At 44.5% G+C, this 19,813-nt stretch overlaps 1 protein-coding gene across 6 annotated transcripts in view; it reads right to left on the minus strand.

The window, feature by feature from the left end:
• Dgkh (diacylglycerol kinase eta) overlaps positions 1-19,813 on the minus strand; it is a 170,176-nt gene that overhangs the window by 70,650 nt on the left and 79,713 nt on the right. For 2 of the 6 annotated variants that reach the window (XM_029469092.2, XM_029469093.2), the window contains exons 3-4: positions 15,686-15,796; positions 13,538-13,618 (exon numbers count right to left, since the gene is read on the minus strand). In XM_029469092.2, the coding sequence (XP_029324952.1) occupies positions 13,538-13,618; positions 15,686-15,796 (192 nt within the window). The other 4 variants (XM_029469095.2, XM_021181823.3, XM_021181821.3 and 1 more) reach the window with 4 other exon arrangements.

The raw sequence follows: 19,813 nt of genomic DNA on the forward strand, positions 1-19,813 counted from the left end.
CTTAAGAGAAAGCCAGCTTGTCTCCCTTCACAAATTACAAAATCTTCTTGGATCTAGGGGTGTATCTCAGTGGCCCAGTGTGTTTACCCTGAAGCCTTCAGTTTAACCCTCAGCATCCCCAGAACACAACAAAACTGAACTCAACCCTATTTCAAGACTAAGTCACGGCAGTATCACTTTCCATGTTAATCTAACTTCCATCTACAACTAGAGTCATTTTTTTAATTTATTTTATTTTGGTTTTTTTGAGACAGGGTTTCTCTGTGTAGCCCTGGCTATCCTGGAACTCACTCTGCCTCTGCATCCAAGTGCTGGGATTAAAGGCGTGCGCTAACACTGCCTGGCTAGAGTTATTTTTTAACAACTTTAATGTATATCAAATTCTATTGCCAATTTCCCTAAAAAAAAAAAAATAGACATGGATTGGTGCTCTCGTAATACTAATATACATTCCCTCAGTCTCCTCTCTCCTTCCTCCTCTCTCTTTTCCCCTCCCCCTAATATTTCTACAAAATATCAAGTACTAAAAACTAGGTTTTTTTAATTTAAACTTTAAAAATAGCATAAAACTACAATTTTCTTTAACAGTGGGAAAGGCGTGAGATGCAGACAGGCTGCTGTGCCTGGAAGATTCCATTAGGGTCTCGGCGTACGCTAGAAAGGAGGAGGATCTTAGTGTCAGAATTAACGGCATGGGACAGAGCCACAGGTTCAGATGGTGTTAGTGTGTAGAACTTTGTGAGTCTGCATACCATGAGTAGCTATTTATGGAATAATTGTACCAGGCCAGGAATCTATCCTCATTGTACTGGCATAATCAAGAAAGTAGCAATCTGTTTTCCTTGCATGACTCTAAAGCGCTAAATAAAGGTTTAGAGGTCACGGAAGGCCATTTGTTGGGTTTGAACTAAATTCTCCCTACCTTTGTAGCCACCAGACACAAAAGAATGGGGATAACTGTGCTGCTCAGTCTGGACGCACAGGCTCATCGTACATACCACTCTCCTTTTCTTATTCAGAAATAATAATGATGGGATACTGGGGAGATGTTCAGGTGGGAAAGTGCTGGCCTTGCAAGTAGGATGACCTGAGCTTTATTCTGCAGATCCCAAAGCCAGGCATGGTGCTATGCACTTATAACTCAGACCTGTAAGGTGGAAATGGGCCAATTCCCCAGACTTTCTGGCCAGGCAGCCCAACCTGATAATCTCCAGGTTAGTGAGAGACTGCCTGCTTCAAAAAACAACCTGGTGTGTACAACCTGAGGATTGGCAGCCAATCAATGATGTCCTCTGATGTACACACACACACGCACACACACAGAGGCACCTTTACATATGTACCGTGCACAATGATAGTAACTACAGCCTCTATGCAGTAGCTTCTCAGCCCTATAGATATGTGTGCTCTTTAAAGATGAACAATAAAAACATAAGAAAACCTCTGGCAAAAATGAACCACAATGATCATAATCACAGCTTTCATTCACGAATGAACAAACAGGTCACTGCAAACCAGGTACCCTCAGGGAACAAAACACTTACAAGGTACACAATCTCATATGGTGTGGCGTTGGGGGTTTTACAGTGTGTGAGAAATGGAATCTTCTGCATTAACTGCAATGCCGAGGGTCACAATGTTCCAGGAATTACTTACGTGGCTTCTTGCAGACACACCCACTGTAAATTAGTGGTATTAGTTAATGGGCACATTAAAAGTGTGGCCATTCACTTAGTATTTTCAGACTGTGCCCGAGATCGGAACGATGAATGCATTAGCTTCGGTCCCCTGGCACAAGCTCTTGGGTTTGTAACTGTAAATGGCTTTCTACACATATGCAATGGGAAATTTCAAAACAGGATAATTATTTTTCTTTGTATTGCTCACTACAAAATGGGACGCTCCTAAAACTTAAATTTTCCATTAGTCTGTGCTCAAACTTAAGGATACTTGACTTTGCTATAAACTTAAAATAAGCCATGGAAACAACACCCCCAAATCACTTTAATAGAGTTGAACACACCTCTCCAATTGCCTACTTGATGTTCCCAGGAGATCTTAAAACTACCTCAAATCCACACCGTCCAGGTTTCATTTCCTGCAAACCTGCTTTTATATCTATTACCCACCCTTGATTCAAGCACAATTTACACTCCAAACCCAGCTGTGCATTAGCTTCCTCCTCTCTGCCCACCCCCGCCCCTCCACTTGGGACACAGCCCTGAAGTCTTTCTGCACAGGTCTCCTGTCCACTCTTTCCTTCCTTCCTGTGGTAGACAGCCAGGCTCCTTAGCAGTACTGCCCAAGGTGCGTCTCAAGCTAATTGCTTACTCCTGTCAAGTGCATCAGACGGGAAGCTGCCAGAGATGGTTGGTAATACAGGATTCTTGAGAGAAAATTCAAAATACTTTTAGAATGGAAATGTCTGCTGCTTAGGCCTGCCCCAGATACCAACTTGCCTTCCTAAAGATAAACACCAGTCAGCTTCTTTGTGTATCTCTCTGGAGACCGTCTATCTATATGTGAGAACTATGTGCTCTCTTGAAGTTTAAATACACAAAAATGCGTGCATACACAAGCACGCCGTAATATTATGAAATCTTAACTGCTCTCTATCTGAGTTTTCTCCCTGAGTCAAGTGCAGGATTCAGCCTGCTTTGTCACATACTCCAGCTGTGGATGCACTACATTCTGTGGTGACTTTTTCATAAGTCAATTGTCTCTGATTTGACATACCAGGGTTGTCTTCATAAGTCAATCATCTCTGATTGACATACCTGAGTTCTTTCCAGTCTTTTGCTATGACAATGTGAAGCCGATGCCCATGTAATGCATCCCTCGGCAAACATACATAGAATGGTTCGCTATCCATCATGACTCCACACAGGCTGAAGCCGTGAAGGCTTGGAGCAAGACTGGAGCCATTACTTCACGTTCTTTCCTTTGACATGTGTGTCCTGTTTACATTAACTCCCAAGTTAGACTCTTCCAGAGATTTCCCTACAATCACTTTGAGAATAACACCTTCAGTCCTTGCTAGTGGAAATAACTCTACCCATCATGAATAGCTTGTTAAGTACAGTAATATGAAAAGTTACAAAGGCTCCAAGAAGTCACAACTGCTCTGCAGACAGCACAATTGTCCCAACAAACAGGGCTCCGCAACTGCCCAGTCACCATGAAACATTGACTTATTGATGGGACTCTGACAAAGAAAATTAATAAGGTTTGCACAAAAACCAGAACATAACTGGAAAGATGCTTCAGTCAGGAGAGAACTTGGCAAGCAAGCATGGGGGGCCGAAAATCTATCCCCAGTGCTCACATAGAAGCTGAGAGGGAAAACAGGCACCTGTAATCCCAGCACTGGGAAAGAGGAAATGGGGAGCCTGGGGCTTACTGGCCAGCCTGTCTATCTGAAGAGCAAAAAGAAGACAAAGCCACACTGGGAAGAAGCAATGGAGTTCTAGGGCTCCTGAAGTCCATCTCTGGGGTCTCAAAACGTGACCTAGGTTAAACCAAAGATAAGACAGAGACAGAACTAAGCAGTTGGCCACAGTGTGGTCTCACCCTTATTGCTTTGGTTCTTGTCTCTCTTGCAAGGCGGTCTGACAAGTTGTCAGAAGAGTGTGTGAAATCTCTTTCTTAGAGATAAGTTCCTCTCTGGCTGGCACCAGGCTTCAGCAGTCTGTCTGCCAGCCTAAGATTCCCAGGGAAGCTCCAATTTTTAAGGACGACTGTTTCAGACATCTGATAGGCAAGGATGTCTCTCTCTCTATATTTTCGAAGCTCTTAAAAGTTCTGTTACTAGTCTGTTTTCCCCTGAAAACAAAAACACTGCCTTTGGCCTGGCAGTGTATCGAAGCTTCTGAGTGTCCTGGGAGGGCTGGTGGACCCCCCCCCCAACCCTGACTGGCTAATGCAGCCTGCATTTCAGGACTGTCCGACCCACCAGCAGGTCTTAACTGCTGAAACCTGTGAGAATGTAAAGTCCCCAGCTGGCCATCACTCAACCTCTCTGCCATCCATGGGCTTTCAATCTCCCTGGTCCATTGCAGACCAGGCTGTCCGCTGTCCTAAACTAATGCAAATCTCTGTCATCATGAATCAAGATGTGGTCTTGGCCAAGTATAAACTGAGTCCAAGACACAAAAATGAAGAAGGCAACAACTTCTCCATGGAGAACCTCTTCCTGGCAACATCTAACTTAGCGACTTTATCAGAAAACTGGATTACTCCCTAAGACACCAAGGAAAGTGGCTACTCCCCAGTTGTCTAATAAAGATAATTGGCCTAGCAGCCAGCATATGAATTGACCAAGTGTTCTAATCATTGCTAACCGGGTCACTGTTGCACATCTGTGCTCTTTGTGCTTTAATGGATGATGAAACTTCACCATGAATGAACAGATCAGAGCACATCCCATTCACAGTGGTGCTCCTTGGAGCTGGAGACAGCGCTCAGCACTGAGGTGCATCGGCTGTTCTGGCAAAGGTTCAATCCCAAGTACCGGTGTGGCAGCTCACAACCATCAGTCACTACAGTTCCAAGGGACTGGATACCCTCTTCTGGTCCCCATGGGTACCAGGCATGCATGTGGTGTGCACACACACGTGCCGGGAAATGTTCATACACAGGAAATCATTTATAAAAAGCAGACCTTTACCAAGTTACTACCATCCTATGACCCCGAAAATTCTAATATGCAATCCATTCTCATGGAAAACACTCACAGTTTAACGATTAATTATGCTATTGGGTGGCTGTAAAAACTTACCCCATGCAAGTTGTCTGAACCTCTCAGTCCCTCTAACCTGCTTACGGGAAGGAGAAGCTCTCACCAGGCTTACTGAGGCAATGGGGTGAGATTTAAAAAAAAAAAAAAAAAAAAAAAAAAAAACGAAAAGTAACTCCATACTCGCTAATCATCATGCTTCATACACCGGACCCTGCCAGAACCCAAGGCATTGTCAGCTGCTGTATAATACCTTCAACTGCTGAGATCTTGTAAAATAACAGGTTTTCCTTAGCACTGTTTTAATTTTTAACATTCAGCATAAAACATAATTCTTAAGATACATGTTTAAACCTACAGGTTGATACTTTAAGTTGTCCAGTGAAGCTATAATCTGTGGTCTGAGATGTGCTCCGTTCTTCAGGGCACGTGCCACAGGACACAAGGCCTCTGCAGTTCAGAGTCCTGCTGCTTCAATCTGATGGCTATCACCTAGCGGGCCTCCTTTAGACATATCCAAATACTTAGCTTTTTCTACTTTTAAGACTGTCGCTATGGCCAGTAACTCATTTGCCCGTCTTAGGCCCCTAATCCAGGCACTGACATGAGGCAAGATACTGTCCTTTACAGAGCCCTTCCGTCTGGACTGCAAACAGATATCAGAAATCAGAGCTCACCTACACGAATATGGGGGCCAAAGTGTCTTTAACTAAGCCCTTCATCTAGACACATGCGCTGAAGTTCAAGTAAAGTGTGGTCCTTCCTCGGAGAATGTGTCCACGTATGACCCCGAGCAGTCCTTCGCACTGTCTGGACGTTCTGGACGCCTCTGCAGAGCTCGGTGGCTACAGAGGTTGTGGCTGCTGAGACAGAAACCCTTACCAGCTCCCGTGTAGTTCTACGGGGAAAAAATGGTTCTTAATGTTTAACTCCATACACTTACAAGGGCCAATTGTGGGCGGTGGTTGAGTGCAATGTCATCAGCTCACAACTATGGATCTGATACATATGAAGGGCCTTGAACATGAAACACCCACAGGAAATAGATTTATCATTTGTCCCAAGGCAGAGAAGGCTGTGTGGCAGGCTACCCTTCACCAGGCGCTGCAATGTGACAGAAATGCTAGGGAGGTCAGCCCTCAAAACAGTCCATCAAGGTATGAGAAACTTCATCTGGACAGAAATGCCCTACTGGTCTTCACAAAATGCCTCTGACTAAAGTGCACTTGGGACACCAGCCTCATATAACCCTGGCAACAGGCCCAGCCATAAAAAGTTCTTCTTTTTTCAGGAGAAAAGGAAGGTTGACCTGCTGTAGCCTAGACTAGCCTCAAACTCATGGCTACTCTCCTGCCTCAGCTTCTAAGTTGTATGTTAACACGGAACCATTTTAAAGTACCATAAAATATTTTAATCAAAATAGATCTAAGATAATTAGGCTGGCTTACTATTAGGATTCTAATATTTATGTAATCAAAGCTGAGACCACTGTAGTGAATCATATCTGTGAGACATCCTGGTTTAGAAACAATCTGAGTAACTGTATGTAATATAAAAATTCATGAAGATTTGATATTTACAGAGATATTACAAAAACCCAAACATCATAGAGGGAGATGGAGAAATTCTGTACCTATGCTAAAACATGAAAGGCTACTGCTTACCCAAAAAATAAGTAAGTTTATAAATATTATTCATTTGTGCATTCAGTTGGCAAATATGCACTAGCTTTCCCCTCTGTGCCAAGCACCAGGGTTGGGAAGTCAGCGAAGTCACAGTATTTGAAGCCAGAAGGGAATTTGTTTCTGTCAGCATCTTATTGCCCCCACACAGACACCAGGTCACTGACTCCTCAAAGCCTTCTTGAAGGAAGCTCACTGTGTTCTTGCTGCGTGGGATCAGGACATAGCCTGTGGTAAGAGGTGAGGCCACTTCAACAGTCATTTCAGTCCATGCTGCCTTGACTATCCCAAACCAACAAGAGCCCCACATTTACACAGCTCTTCATCGTCCAACCTTGAGAAGTTCATCTCAGCTCTGGACCTGGGCCTGTCCTGGAGACTCTGAAAGCCCCTTTCTGCTGACAAGGAAGAAGATGACTGTGGAGTTCTAACAATGGGCAAGGTCTTTACCTCACAACAGCCTGTTCTATTAGATAATTCTAGTTAGAAAGTTCTTTCTATGTTGAGTTGAAGTCAACCCTCTGTGGATGCAACCACACAAACCGATCACTGCCTCTCCTATATAATAATTCCTCAAATATTCTGAAACTTATCATCATCTTCGTCATTATCGTTGTCGTCGTCATCATCATCATCATCGGGTGTATGTATGGAAGTTAGAGGACACCACTGTAGAGTCAGTTCTATCCTCCCACCTTTTACACGGGCTCTGAAGACTAAATTCAACTTTCCAGTTTTGTGTGGCAAGACCTGTAACTTGCTGGGCCCATGTTGCCCATATCCCCTATTCTTTTCTTCTTCTTCTTTTCTTCTTCTTCTCCTTCTCCTTCTTCTTCTTCTCCTTCTTCTTCTTCTCTCCTCCTCCTCCTCTTCTTCCTCCTCCTCCTTCCTCCTCCTTCTTCTTTCTTCTTCTTCTTCTTCTTTCTTCTTCCTCTTTCTTCTTTTTTATTACCTATTCAATTTACATCCCATTTTTTTTAATTAAAAAAAAATAAAGTCCTTAACGCCATCCAACCCTAAGACTCCCAGGCAGCTTAGAAATATCGGCCACCGTCTTCTACATTTCTCTTTAAGATCTAGCTCTCCGAATGTACTGTAATATTCTAGATTTGTACTCTGACCAGCATGTGTGTCCTGTTCATTGGGTAGTGTAGCCTTAGATTCTCACTGAGTTGATGCGGGAAAGACAACTGAACACAGGAGACCAACAAAAGGATAACTATCATCGCCACATATATTTAAATGACCAAATAAGGAAGTCAGTAGAGTGGCCAAGAGTATAGTCTGAGGTGACATACCCAACACGTGGGTTCCATGATTTAGAGGCTGGCTTCTCTGTTTCTTGCCTATATAGTAGAGACTATGGTAGTATCACTTCATTGGACATGTCAGGTATAAAGCATATAGAACAAGAATCCATATTATTGACTAGGGTAGGTGACTTGTTTAGCTAAGGCCTATTATCCAGTTACCTTTTACATGACATGACATTCTTCCACAGATCACGTGGGAAAATGCCAGTTTTGGTCTTCAGGATTAAATACTGAAATATTACTGGATGAAAGCAAACTGACACCTTCTTGGGTTCAAAGGATGTGATGTCCCTCTTCAAAGAGAGACAGCTGAACTTTGTCAACTGAGAGGAAGCCAGAATAAACAAAGCAACCACTTCAGAAACAAACTCCCAGGACACTTCTCCTTCCCATTAAACCCAGGATGCTCTGCCAAAGATGGCATGGATACAGAATTCCTGGGATGCAAGGCCCACAACAGTATTCTCCTTGCTTGATGGTTTCTTTGAATGTAAACACTTTATACCCTCATGTCAGAATCACAATCAAATCCAATAGTGGCGTCTTTTCAGGTACTATGACCAAACACCTCAGGAGAAGCAAGTGAGGGGGAGAAGGAACGTATTTGGGCTCACAGGTTGAGAAAACAACTCCGTCACAGTGAGCTCCGTGGGCACAGGATCAGGTGCCATGCTCCTCACCCCCCATGTGAGCAGATGCCCTAAGCCAGCACAAAGGGCTGTGCTGCCCAGGGCTGCTCATTCTCTGGTAGGCTAAAAGCTGCTTACACACCAACTTCCACTTGATTTGGAAACACCCCTCTCGCTGTCTGAGGGCTTCTCCAGAGAGATTTCATTAAGAACGTGACAGTCTTCTGCCTCAGCCATCAACTGGGATTAGAGACCTGGGTCGTCTCAGAAGATTTAAATACCAACACAGCTTCTTGAAATGACGAGGCATTTATCTGAAGTTTATCTTAATCTTCATTAAAGTTTAAAGGACTCATCAGAACAGCTCCAAGAGCTGTGACTTGGGTAGTGTTTAAATCACCTCAAAGCCCTTCGTTAGTAAATGGTATTACCCTGGTAATCTCTGACTACCATCTCACTGCTAATTGGTTGCTTTTCTCAACCATTCTTATGAACATAGGACAAAAAGTCGACATAGATCTTCCTTATACCTCTCAAAGACAGGCAGGATGGAATGTTTTCTCAAGATGGAATTCATCTAAAGAGCCTTTAAAGTTCCCAAACGTTCATAAATTGGCTCCATAGTGCCAACTCAGGGAAAGATGGACGCCGCATTGGGAGCAAAAGCCACTACCATCCACTAAACGGCATGTGCTCTTTGCTGTCCTAGGTTCTTGATACGTTATCACATTAATTTGATATTCAGGGCCCTAGAAAGCAGCCACTCCATTGCTGTGGCTCTCAGTCTACTTGAGAAAATGTGGATTTAAAGGGATTAACTCATGTGGCTTTGGTCACCTAACTTAACAAACACCAACCTTGTTTATTCATTTAACAGTAAGGATATCTGCGAGTGTCCCTTCCTAGTCCCTGGTGGCAGTACCACCACCTGAAGTCACAGGAAGGGGCTCTCAGTATTTGTAGGGTTTAGTGGTTGCCTGCCTTAAAAAAACCACTCATAAACCTCTAACAAAAGAAACCCAATTTAAGACCATTATAAATTGGTGGCGGGGCTCGTGTGACAGTGCAGTGGGGAAAGGCGCTTGCTGTCAAACCTGGTGACCTGGGTTCAATCCCCAGGACTTATGATGGAAGGAGAGAACCAATGCCTAAGTGCTGTCCTCTGAGATCCACATGCCTGTGAGTGTGCACGCACACCTACCCACCCCTACGCAAATAAGTCAGTGTAATTAAAAACAAGGAGTAAATCTTTAAAAATTCATCTACAAATTATTTAATTTGTCAACTGTGAGACTTGGGGAAGAGGAATCCAGCTGTGCTTCAAAACCCAGGGACTGTCAGATCAACGGGCATTTTTTTGTTTAAAGCTACTGTAGTCATGACAGTCCAATAGACAGAAGCAGAAAACTGATACAATGCCCATGATGATATAGACAACAGAAAAACATCCTTACTGCCCAGAGTAGGAAAGGAAGGTGTGGACTGGAGACTGTGTAAGACATGACCCACAGGATACACAGGTCTTAAACCACACCCACAATCCCCTGGCTGTAGTCTTGGTGTCCGAGTGCCTCATGGCACTCATAGATCCCGACCACAGAAGTGACGCTGAGCTGTTTCAAGGGAAAGCAAGCAGGACACTGCTCTGTGGGACACTCACTATAGAAGCCATCTTTGCAGAGTTGAGCATTCCTTTTCAAGCAAAGCATAAGTTTTATATTTTCCACCAGCTATTTATAGATTGTCCATGTACCACCATTTCTTGTCAATATATGACCCTCAGGGACTTCAAGAAGGGCAGAGTTTGGCCCCTCCCAGAGTCTTTAGCCGCAATCCCATCATGTTACGCCATTAACCTCTGACATGAACCAGCTAAAATAGCGGTGTCAGGAGCAGTCAAGATGATCTAGGAAGACAGGATATTTAAATATTTAAGCAGGAGGGTTGTCAATTACCACTTGAAAACATGCCTTTTGCTCCATTTTATGCTGTGGAAAGTTCTACCAAGTTTCTATTATAGTACAGCACTAAGCCATCTATCTTCCTTTTCAGCCTCTACATCACGAGCCTAAGGAGCTTCAGAAAGAGCAGTTGGTTGATGAAATATCCAAGCCACTATGTCTTCTCAAGCTGATAGAAACTTTAATCAAAACCAACAAACACTCACGAGTAAAAGTTCTTTGAAGTACAAAGATAGACATAGTCCCTGCCCTCAGGGAGGTCATGATAAAAACACAGACTTACCTATATAAAGGGCAGGCTCGGGGCAAGTTCTGTTCATAACAGGAATAAACAAGAGCAGCTGAGGGCAAGGCAGAGCTGCAGAAGTGATTGGCATAATCTTTCCAAACCCAGGCCTTTCTAGTTCTTCTGTCTGTAACTGTTCTGAGTCCCAGACCATACCTGAAATCATTCTAACCATTGCACTGTAAATTTTGGTTCCTTCCTTCAGATTAACTCTAGCTCTCTGTGGTATAAATAAATAAATCCCCTGTTTGCTCCTAGAGGAAGCCAAATGGCTAGTTCCACTGGTAGGACTAGCAAGGTACTTTCTATCTTGGCTTAGCCTTGGATATTAAGCAACATTTCAACCTTGGGGGTAAATATGGAAGATTTACATATGCAAGACGATGTAGATATAATCTCCATTTCTGAATTTTTCTGCTTATCATAAATGCCAATGATATAATGGGAAGTCAATTTATATTTTGTAAATGAAAGAAGCAGAAGAACTGGAGAAGCGGTGGTATTTCAACAGCCTAAGGGAGAAAGCTACCGCCACGCAATGGTCTCAGGAAGGGTAGACTGAATGGCACATATAAGCCAGATGGTGATGAGAACCTATAGGATTATACTCCTCCCATTTACTGGAGCCTGCTTGGATAATAGCCAAGCTATCTCTGCCTTCTAGTCTTTTAGCCTCGAACACAAAGTGTAGGGAGAAGGAGAAGCTATAAGCAGCTGAGGCTTCAAGCACCCTGCATTTCCTTCTCCCCTCTGCCCCAAAGGCCTTGTAAACCACCGCTCTGGATCAATCCATTTGCTTGCTCTCTATTAATTGAGTGACTGTTCTATAAGCACAGAGTACAGACATTACTAAAGCCAGTCTTTAGTGGACGTAGTTTACAGGCCCCCGATGCTCTTTTTCTGTGCCATCTCTCCGCCAAAGCTATTCTAAGCCTTCCGGGACTCCCACTCACAGCCACACACCCTATCTTCGGCTTCACGGAGAAAATGGTACTATCTGGGCTTGAAATACACACGCTTGCTGCCCCTGCCTGCCCCCACCTCAGCTCTGTGCTCAGGCCACGCACTGCCTCTTAGACCCATCAGCTCCCTCAGCAATCCTGCCGCATCTAACAGCTCCTTCCGATCGTCACATAAACACACTCCAAGTCCGGTTTTAAAGCACAGTGAAAAGAAGCAACGTAACCACAATGCTCTCAGCACCCAAACACTCCCCGGCTCCTAACGGCCAAGCCCCGGGAAGAAGCCAGCTGCCCCACTTCAAATTAACAGCCTAATGCATGCACACCACCACCCTGCCCTGAAAACCACCCGCAGCCACGTGACCACACAAGCCCCAAGTTCACAAATTCGAGTCACCTCTCAACCCCTCCCGGACCTGCCCTCTCCACAGCACCTGACATTTAGCAACTTCCATCTTGAAACTGTCTGACGCTGGGTTCTTATGACATCGCCGCCTGGGCGATGCTACTCCTGCACTTAAGAAAGCTCTTGCTCAGTCTTCTGGTCAAACCTTACATTTTAACATTTTCCCAGGATTCTATTCTTGGCTTTCCTCTTCTCAAACTCAACTCACCCTGGGGAGAAGGCGCGTCAAAGCACTGTTTACACTATGAATTATCCCACATGCCCATAAATCAATAAGACAGATTCCGAATCCACCAGCTTCCTCTCCAGGCTCATCTCCTCGCCAGTGCTCACCTCTGTCACACTCCTTTCTGTTTGCTTACCTGGCTGTCCTGTGCTCCGTGCACCTAACCACCAGACACTGGCGTCGGTGGCGGAGATTTCCCCGGTGTGAGGGCTGGAAGTATGGGTAGGTGTTATGACTTAGCAAAAGCAATGCATCACAGGGGAGCTAAAAAGTGTGTCACTGCATGAAGAGCCACAGCGGCTCCCTGAACTAAGGAAAATCTAGAGGGAGATTTACATATGCAAATATGTATATATACATATATCCATACATACATTTATACATACATACCAATTTTTAAGATTTCACTGCTTATCATAAATACTGGTGATATAACAGGAAGTCAATTTATATTTTGGTTTTGTAAATGAAAGACACAGAAGAATGGGGCAAGAGGAAGGATTTCATCAGGCACAGCCAGGGGGAGCAGGAAAAGCAGAGGCCCAGCATGTCTCAGGGCAGAGGCTACACAGCATGCAGGCTTCAGGGCAGGGTGTGGAAGGCCAGCATCAGAACACTGAGAGGGACTATACAAGATATACAAGATCGTATGACTGAGTGGGAGATGGAATTTGCAGGTGATGGGGAATAAGCTAGTCCTTGAATCAATGCAAGTTTTCACTAGAAAAGAGGCTGGAACAGAAGGGCCCTCTTCAAGAGTCCCCTGATGAATTACCTAAGTGAGGAGAAAGGGAAGACTCCAGCAACTGCCTGCTACAGCAGCTGAAGTGTGGGTAAGGGGAGAAAGTGTTCCTCTTTAAGACTGCAGATAAACAGCAAAGGTTTCAAGTACCTGAGAACATTAGAGTTAAGTGAACGAAAACCCACAAGTTAAAGAGCAAAAAGAAAAACAAATCTTGTCTGTCTGTCTGTCTGTCTGTTTAAAACACAGTCTCACTGTGTAGCCCAGGCTGCTACCTTGGCCTCCCATGTGTTAGGATTATAGATATGAGCTACTGTGTGCGTGTCTCTGTGTGTGTGTTATGTATGAATATATTTTAAATATACATATTCAAAAATATATATTTGAAAGACATTTAAACACAAGTTTGCTGAGCCAATAGCTGATCATATATTTGGTGCTAGAATGTAAAACATATTTATCAGAGTTCATTGTGTCCCAGGATGTAAGGTGTATTTATCAGAATTGATTGTGTCGGTAAGGACCGGACTGCGTATCTGCATGTGCTTAGAAAAAGCCTCCCATGGGCCTTGAACAGGGACAGAACCGTACCTACCGTAAAGCTGTTGTTGGCATTTTTTGTGCTTGCTTCCGCGACACTGGCATCTGAGAGGTCAACTTCATCAAATATCAAGGACTGTTGACAGACAAGAACACAAACACGTTATGCAGAAGGCCAGCTCCCAGCTCCTCAGGGGGTTCTCACTCTCAGCCAGGGGCTACAAAAGGAGACGGCAAGAACTGGGAATCAAAAATGAGAGTTAACTTTGGGACATTGCACGCCGACTTTGTCTCAAGAAGAATGAGTGAGACCATGAGACATGCCCTATGAAGCTATGCAGCTTCCACACAAATGACTGGTGTCCTCTGAAGGCCTAGCTACCATGGGTATGGAGCAGACACTGAGGGACACACATGCTCACACCCACACACCCACACCCACACCCACAAGTTTGTGGCCCACAGGTTTACTGAGTGTAGACTTTGTGGTGCACTGAAAGCTTTGGCCCTTATTGTCCTGGACTACTAAACGGTGTCTAAATAGGATGGTGTCTGTGCTCAGCAAACAGACCCTGTCACCCTGTCTGTTTCGTTCAAATTCTTTTTTGGGGGGCTTGGGGGGGCGGTTCGAAACAGGGTTTCTCTGTGTAGTTCTGGCTGTCCTAGAACTCACTCTGTAGACCAGGCTGGCCTCGATCGTTCAAACTCTTAAGCATTACTTTGATCAAAAAGTGTTGGGCTGGTGAGATGGCTCAGCGGGTAAGAACACTGACTGCTCTTCCGAAGGTCCTGAGTTCAAGTTCCAGCAACCACATGGTGGCTCACAACCATCTGTAATGAGATCTTGATGCCCTCTTCTGGTGCGTCTGAAGATAGCTACAGTGTACTTACATATAATAAGTAAATGAATCTTTTAAAAAAAAAAAGTGTCAGTGGCGAAAGATCCAGGTGGGGGAAACGACATTTTTTAAAATTAATTAAATTAGTGATTAGTAAATCCGAGTAAATAGATATCATCTTTCCCATTTTTAGTGAGTTAGTCATCGCTTAACTTTCGAGCCAGTGAACTTGCAGCACAGGGGGAGCAGGAGTCCACCCCCAAGGCTGCAGAGAAACATCTCTCCCCTTTTTCTGATAGCTCCCACTCTCCCAAAGCTCACTTCACTGCAAGACAGACTCTTCAACACGGAGACCTGGAGTAAGAAGGCAACGCTATGGAAAGTCACCAACTATCTTCTCAACAGAAAACCCACTCGTCACCTCACACATGGGGCTGACTATCTGAGGGCCACCTAACTGGACATACGGCCCAAGTCACAGGCAACCAAGAAGTTGATGTTTCTAAAGGTGAATGTGCAAAGACACGATGGAGCCGGACCGGGGACAAGAGTCAACATCAGACTTTTAAAATAAGATTATTTTGTTATGACTTTAACATAAGTATCCGGCTATTCCCTCTACCACTGTTCCACAGATTAACAATTAGGTTTCTTGACTGGTTGGCGTTCAGCTTCTACTAATGACTCTACTGATTATATCAGGAACATACATTTTTTTAAAACTAGAAATGATTGGTTCTTTGGCATCCTAATGTCTACTTTTCAGGCAACATTAAAATATTAGTTTTAATAGGTATCTTTCCTCCTAACTATATTATTGTTTCATTAACTGTTACATAAAAATTATTTTGCCTCAATTTTATTACAATGTGGTTTATACTCTTAACTGCTACCATAATGAGAGGATTCTCAAAGCGCTTGGCACTCATGGTCTAAAGCTTTCTCTCAGCAGCCCATGGCAACCACCAGCACACTGTGAACTGTGCATGAGTTGGGTTGTGAGCTTATATCTGACCCCAGAACGTAAATTCATAACAGCTATAGCAACCCTTGCTCTCTTATAGTCAGAAAAAATTTTAAAGGAGAAAAGAAAACCAAAGTTTTGAATTTATTTTAAGTTGTTTATAACTTATTTTAATTATATAAGAAGAAAAAGAGGGAATCAAACAATATTAGACTAGGTTCCTAACAATAGGGCTGACTCGATAGCTCCCCCTTGTGGTGGGGTGCAAGATGACCACATTTATAATCCATTATGAGGACAGTTAGGCTATAATGAGGATCCAAGAAAAATGCAGCTTGTACCACGGAAGTTTTACAATAGTCATGACATGCAGTGCTTGAGAGCAGGTTTCTTGAGTTACCTTGGAGTCTTTCGCATAATAAAGCGTGCGGCCGCGAAGCTTGAAGTATCTCTTCTTCCACCTTTGGAAAGAGCTGGTTTGCTTCAGCAGTTGTCCTTCCTTAATACTAGTCTGGAGACAAAACAGAAACATAACGACAAGATGAAGATTCGACCCCAAACCGGATTCCGTTCAGAATCAATGACCCAAGCTCATTAGCATTCTGCACACCGGGGCTTACATCTTACAAGTGACAAGAGAGAATATTTTGTTCACATCACAAGCCGATCAAGAAAATGTCCATTTTTTAAAAGTGATTTTGACATAGTTCTCAAAGATTATTTACAGGTAGAATTGGCTATTGACAGCTTCTGGAAGACCAAGAGTCACTGTCTTCGGCTGTGTACCCCAAGGGGAGTCCACCGGGCTCGGCTGGGCAGTGTCACAAAACAAAACAAAACAAAACAAAACAAAACAAAACAAAACAAAACAAGTTAATGTGAGGGAAAGACTTGCTGGGAGAGAGGGCTTAGCTAAGAGATAAAGAGCATAGGGGTGAGAATAGCCAGCATTCATCAATGAAACCTTAATTAATTAATTTAACAAAAGAATCTGTAGACAGTTTAAAAGGCACAGGCACACAACCCGGCATCTGCAAGAGAGTGACTTTCACGCCGCTTACATACAGTGAGGATGTTAGAGGTGATGCATCATAAGTTGATTATTAAGGCAAATGACCTCTGAGGTGAGAAATATGTTTAATGCCTAGCTTCAGTACAGGCCACTGATCAACTCAGACGAGTCTTTAATGACCTCATACTCATTTGGACAAAGGGTGCATTGCCAGGAAATAACGGGCAGATGCTTGTTAGATGCTCTCACAGCCAACACAGATACAAAGCATACATGTGGTAGCCCAGAGAAGAAAGCATCGGCAACCCAAGGGCGAATCAAGGATACCCTCCCTGAGGAAGCCTCACACAGGGCCTTTAAACAAGATCAGCATGTTTGGAGTACGCAAAGGTAGTGAGGCTGGGATCTGTCATGTCCCTGAAAGGCTCACCCACTGAAGGCTTGGTCACCAGTGCGGCAGTGACAGATATCAGTCATTAGGGCTGAACTAGACTAATCCATTGATCTACTCCTGAGCCATTAGGAGACAAAGAATGGAGCCTACCTGGGAAAATTAGGTCATTCATTGGGAGAAGGTGGGGGTAGCAAATGGATACATTTTTGTCTGTCCCCAACCTCTCTCAGCCTCTGTGTCTCTCGGCTCAGCCCCGTGCTCCTTCCCACAATGCTCCATCTTACCACAGGACACAAGCAATGGGCCCAGATGACCACTGGCCAAAACTTGTAAAACTTGTGAACCAAAAGAAGACCTTTCCTTCTTTCAACTGCCCTCCCCGGGGATTTTGTCACAGCAGATTCACACAGGCATAAGACATCACGGATATTTGGGGACTCTTCAGAGAGCATTCTGTGACAAATGCATGGAAGTGTTTCCAACAGGGCAGCGGAGGATGTGTCTGGAAGAGGCAGGCGGGCCTCTGTGACTCTGGACTGGATTCTGCTGGGTGCTTTGGGAAATGTCATTTCACTTCCACTGTCTGCAGCAAAGTGCTTGAACTTCTCTAACCACATGCACCCAGTCTCCGGCTCTGTCTCGGGCCCCTCCATTCACAATCACCCTTTTTCTTTTTCTTGGGAAAGCATGGTACAGGCATGGGTATAGCTACTGTCTGGGCCTGTCCTTGTGCTTGTCCTTCAGAGAGCCATCTGGTTAACCCTTGCACTCCCTTCAATTCTTTGGACCAGGGAAGGATGTTCACAGCCGTCCTGAAACATGTTTATATGTTGATGTGTGCACATGTATGTGCATGTGTGTACATGCATGTAGAAGCCAAATGATATTTGTGGGTGTCATCCTTTAGGAGCCTTCCTCCATCTCACTGGCCTGGGGTGCACCACACAGACTAGCCTAGCTTGACCAGCAAACCCCAGAGGTCCTTCTGTCTCTGCCTTCCCTACTCTGGGATTACAACAGTACACCACTAGGTCCAGGTCCCTTCAAGCCTTGATCTCAGTGAGATCCATCTCAAAGACCACCAGTTTGAGACTGCAGTGTATTCTTGTTCTCTGTATCCCCACTGTAATCATACCCCACTAAACACGTTCCCCAATCTAATTTATGATCTATATTAAAATATAAAGACCCAGGGTTTATTTTATGTAATGGAAACTTAATGTTTCACAGTAATTGGAAGAAGAAGAGGAAGAGGAAGGTGGAATGACATGAAGCCTGACTATAAGACCGTCCTGTCTACTGGACTGAGCACAGGGTCCCCAATGGAGGAGATAAAGGACTGAAGGAGCTGAAGGAGCTGAAGGAGCTTGCAGCCCCATTGGTGGAACAACAATATGAATCAACCAGTACCGCCAAAGCTCCCAGGGACCAAACCACCAACCAAAGAGAACACATGGAGGGGCCCATGGCCCCAGCTGCATATGTAGCAGAGCATGACCTTGTTGAACATCAATGGGAGGAGAGGCCCTTGGTCCTGAAAAGGCTCGATGCCCCAGTGTAGGAGAATGCCAGGGCAGGGAAGCAGGAGTGGGTGGGTTGGTGAGCAGGGGAAGGGAGGATGGGATAGGGGGTTTTTGGAGGGGAAACCAGGAAAGGGGATAACATTTGAAATGTAAATAAAGAAAATATCTAAGGAAAAAAATAAAAATAGGAATAAAATTAGATAGTGGTCTAGAAAAAAAAAAAAAGACTGTCCTAAGGAGACACATCGCAAGAGTCTTCAGGAGACCCACTGGGAAGGGGTTCAGAATGACTGGCTCACACGTATTCTGATTCAGTCCGAGAATAATAACGCTACAGTGGGCCTTCAAGGCAAAACAATGCAGAGAACCAAAGGTCTACATTGCCCCACCGACTGCACATGGGGGGGGGACTTAAATCCCACGTGCTAAGGAAGTCTTTCTGAATGGCTGAGATGAAACCTTGTCCAATGTCGGGGGGTTATCTGGAAGCTTTATAAGAACGCCTTACACTATCAATAAGCTGGAAAACCCAAGAAAACTTTCTTGTTCGGCAAAGTAATGAGGTCATGTTAATGTTTCCTTTGATTTTCAGTCAGGCATCCTCATTGCAGTGTGCTCTAAGTGTCCGCTGGGAAATCACTGCAATTTAATGGTAACAGAATACTTCTGAAACTTCAGGACCAGAGAAACGGGTCTAAAAATCAGCCAGATTTCAAGCCAGGCTCTGTGACACACTAACAGTATCGATCTAGGTCACAATGCTTCTTTGTGGCCACATTTTCTATCCAAAATAAAAGGCCAGAACAATACCAATTTTACAAGCTTGTTGCTTCTAGGTTCATAAAACAATAACATGCGGAGAACACTTAGCACAGTATCTAGGCTACAGAAAGTCTCCGTGAGCGGCAGCAAGTGTTATGATGATGATATCATTATGCTATTAAGTTCAGACAGTATTTTCCAGACATGAATTCTAAGAGCTTCTTGGAAAAGGTAAATAAGTGTTCGGCAGCCGCTGTCAGGACAAATAACAGCTGGGGCAGACAGAAAGGATCAAGGCATGAAGATTCAGGAGATGGGAGACGGGATCTGGCAGCCTCGAGAGGGGACCTGCCTCTTACTGTAAGTGCAAACCCCTAGTGAAATGTCTGAAGCAGCTACGGGACATGCTCGACCTCAGCAAAGCCAGGAGACTTCATCTCAGGCAGCTAACGGCAGAAAACAGGCCAGACTGTGGCTGGCTGTAGGGAGAGTGGGGTCTGGGAGCGGGGGGCTCGGTCCCCACGCCTACATTCCTATGAGGGGGGCAGTGGAAACGCTAACACACTACAATGTACAGGTGAAAACCGAAACCGGCCTAGGAAGTCAAGACCTCCCAGTCACAGATCTGCTCTGCTCTCAGAAGCCAGCATGCCAAGCTCAGAGGAAGTGGTGACCGCTCACTGGGGTTACCACGCTCAGAAACCCGATCAGCCTACATTCTGATGTGGACCTTCCTTGTGTTGCACCAGCAAGGTGGCTCATCTCAAGACCTGAACAGAATATTATAAAGCATGAAGAGACTCTCGCTTAAGGAAGCAACATGACAAGCTGTAACAG

The sequence above is a fragment of the Mus caroli genome, unplaced genomic scaffold (assembly GCF_978045245.1).
Source record: "Mus caroli unplaced genomic scaffold, Mus_caroli_1 scaffold_12, whole genome shotgun sequence".
NCBI lineage: Eukaryota > Metazoa > Chordata > Mammalia > Rodentia > Muridae > Mus > Mus caroli.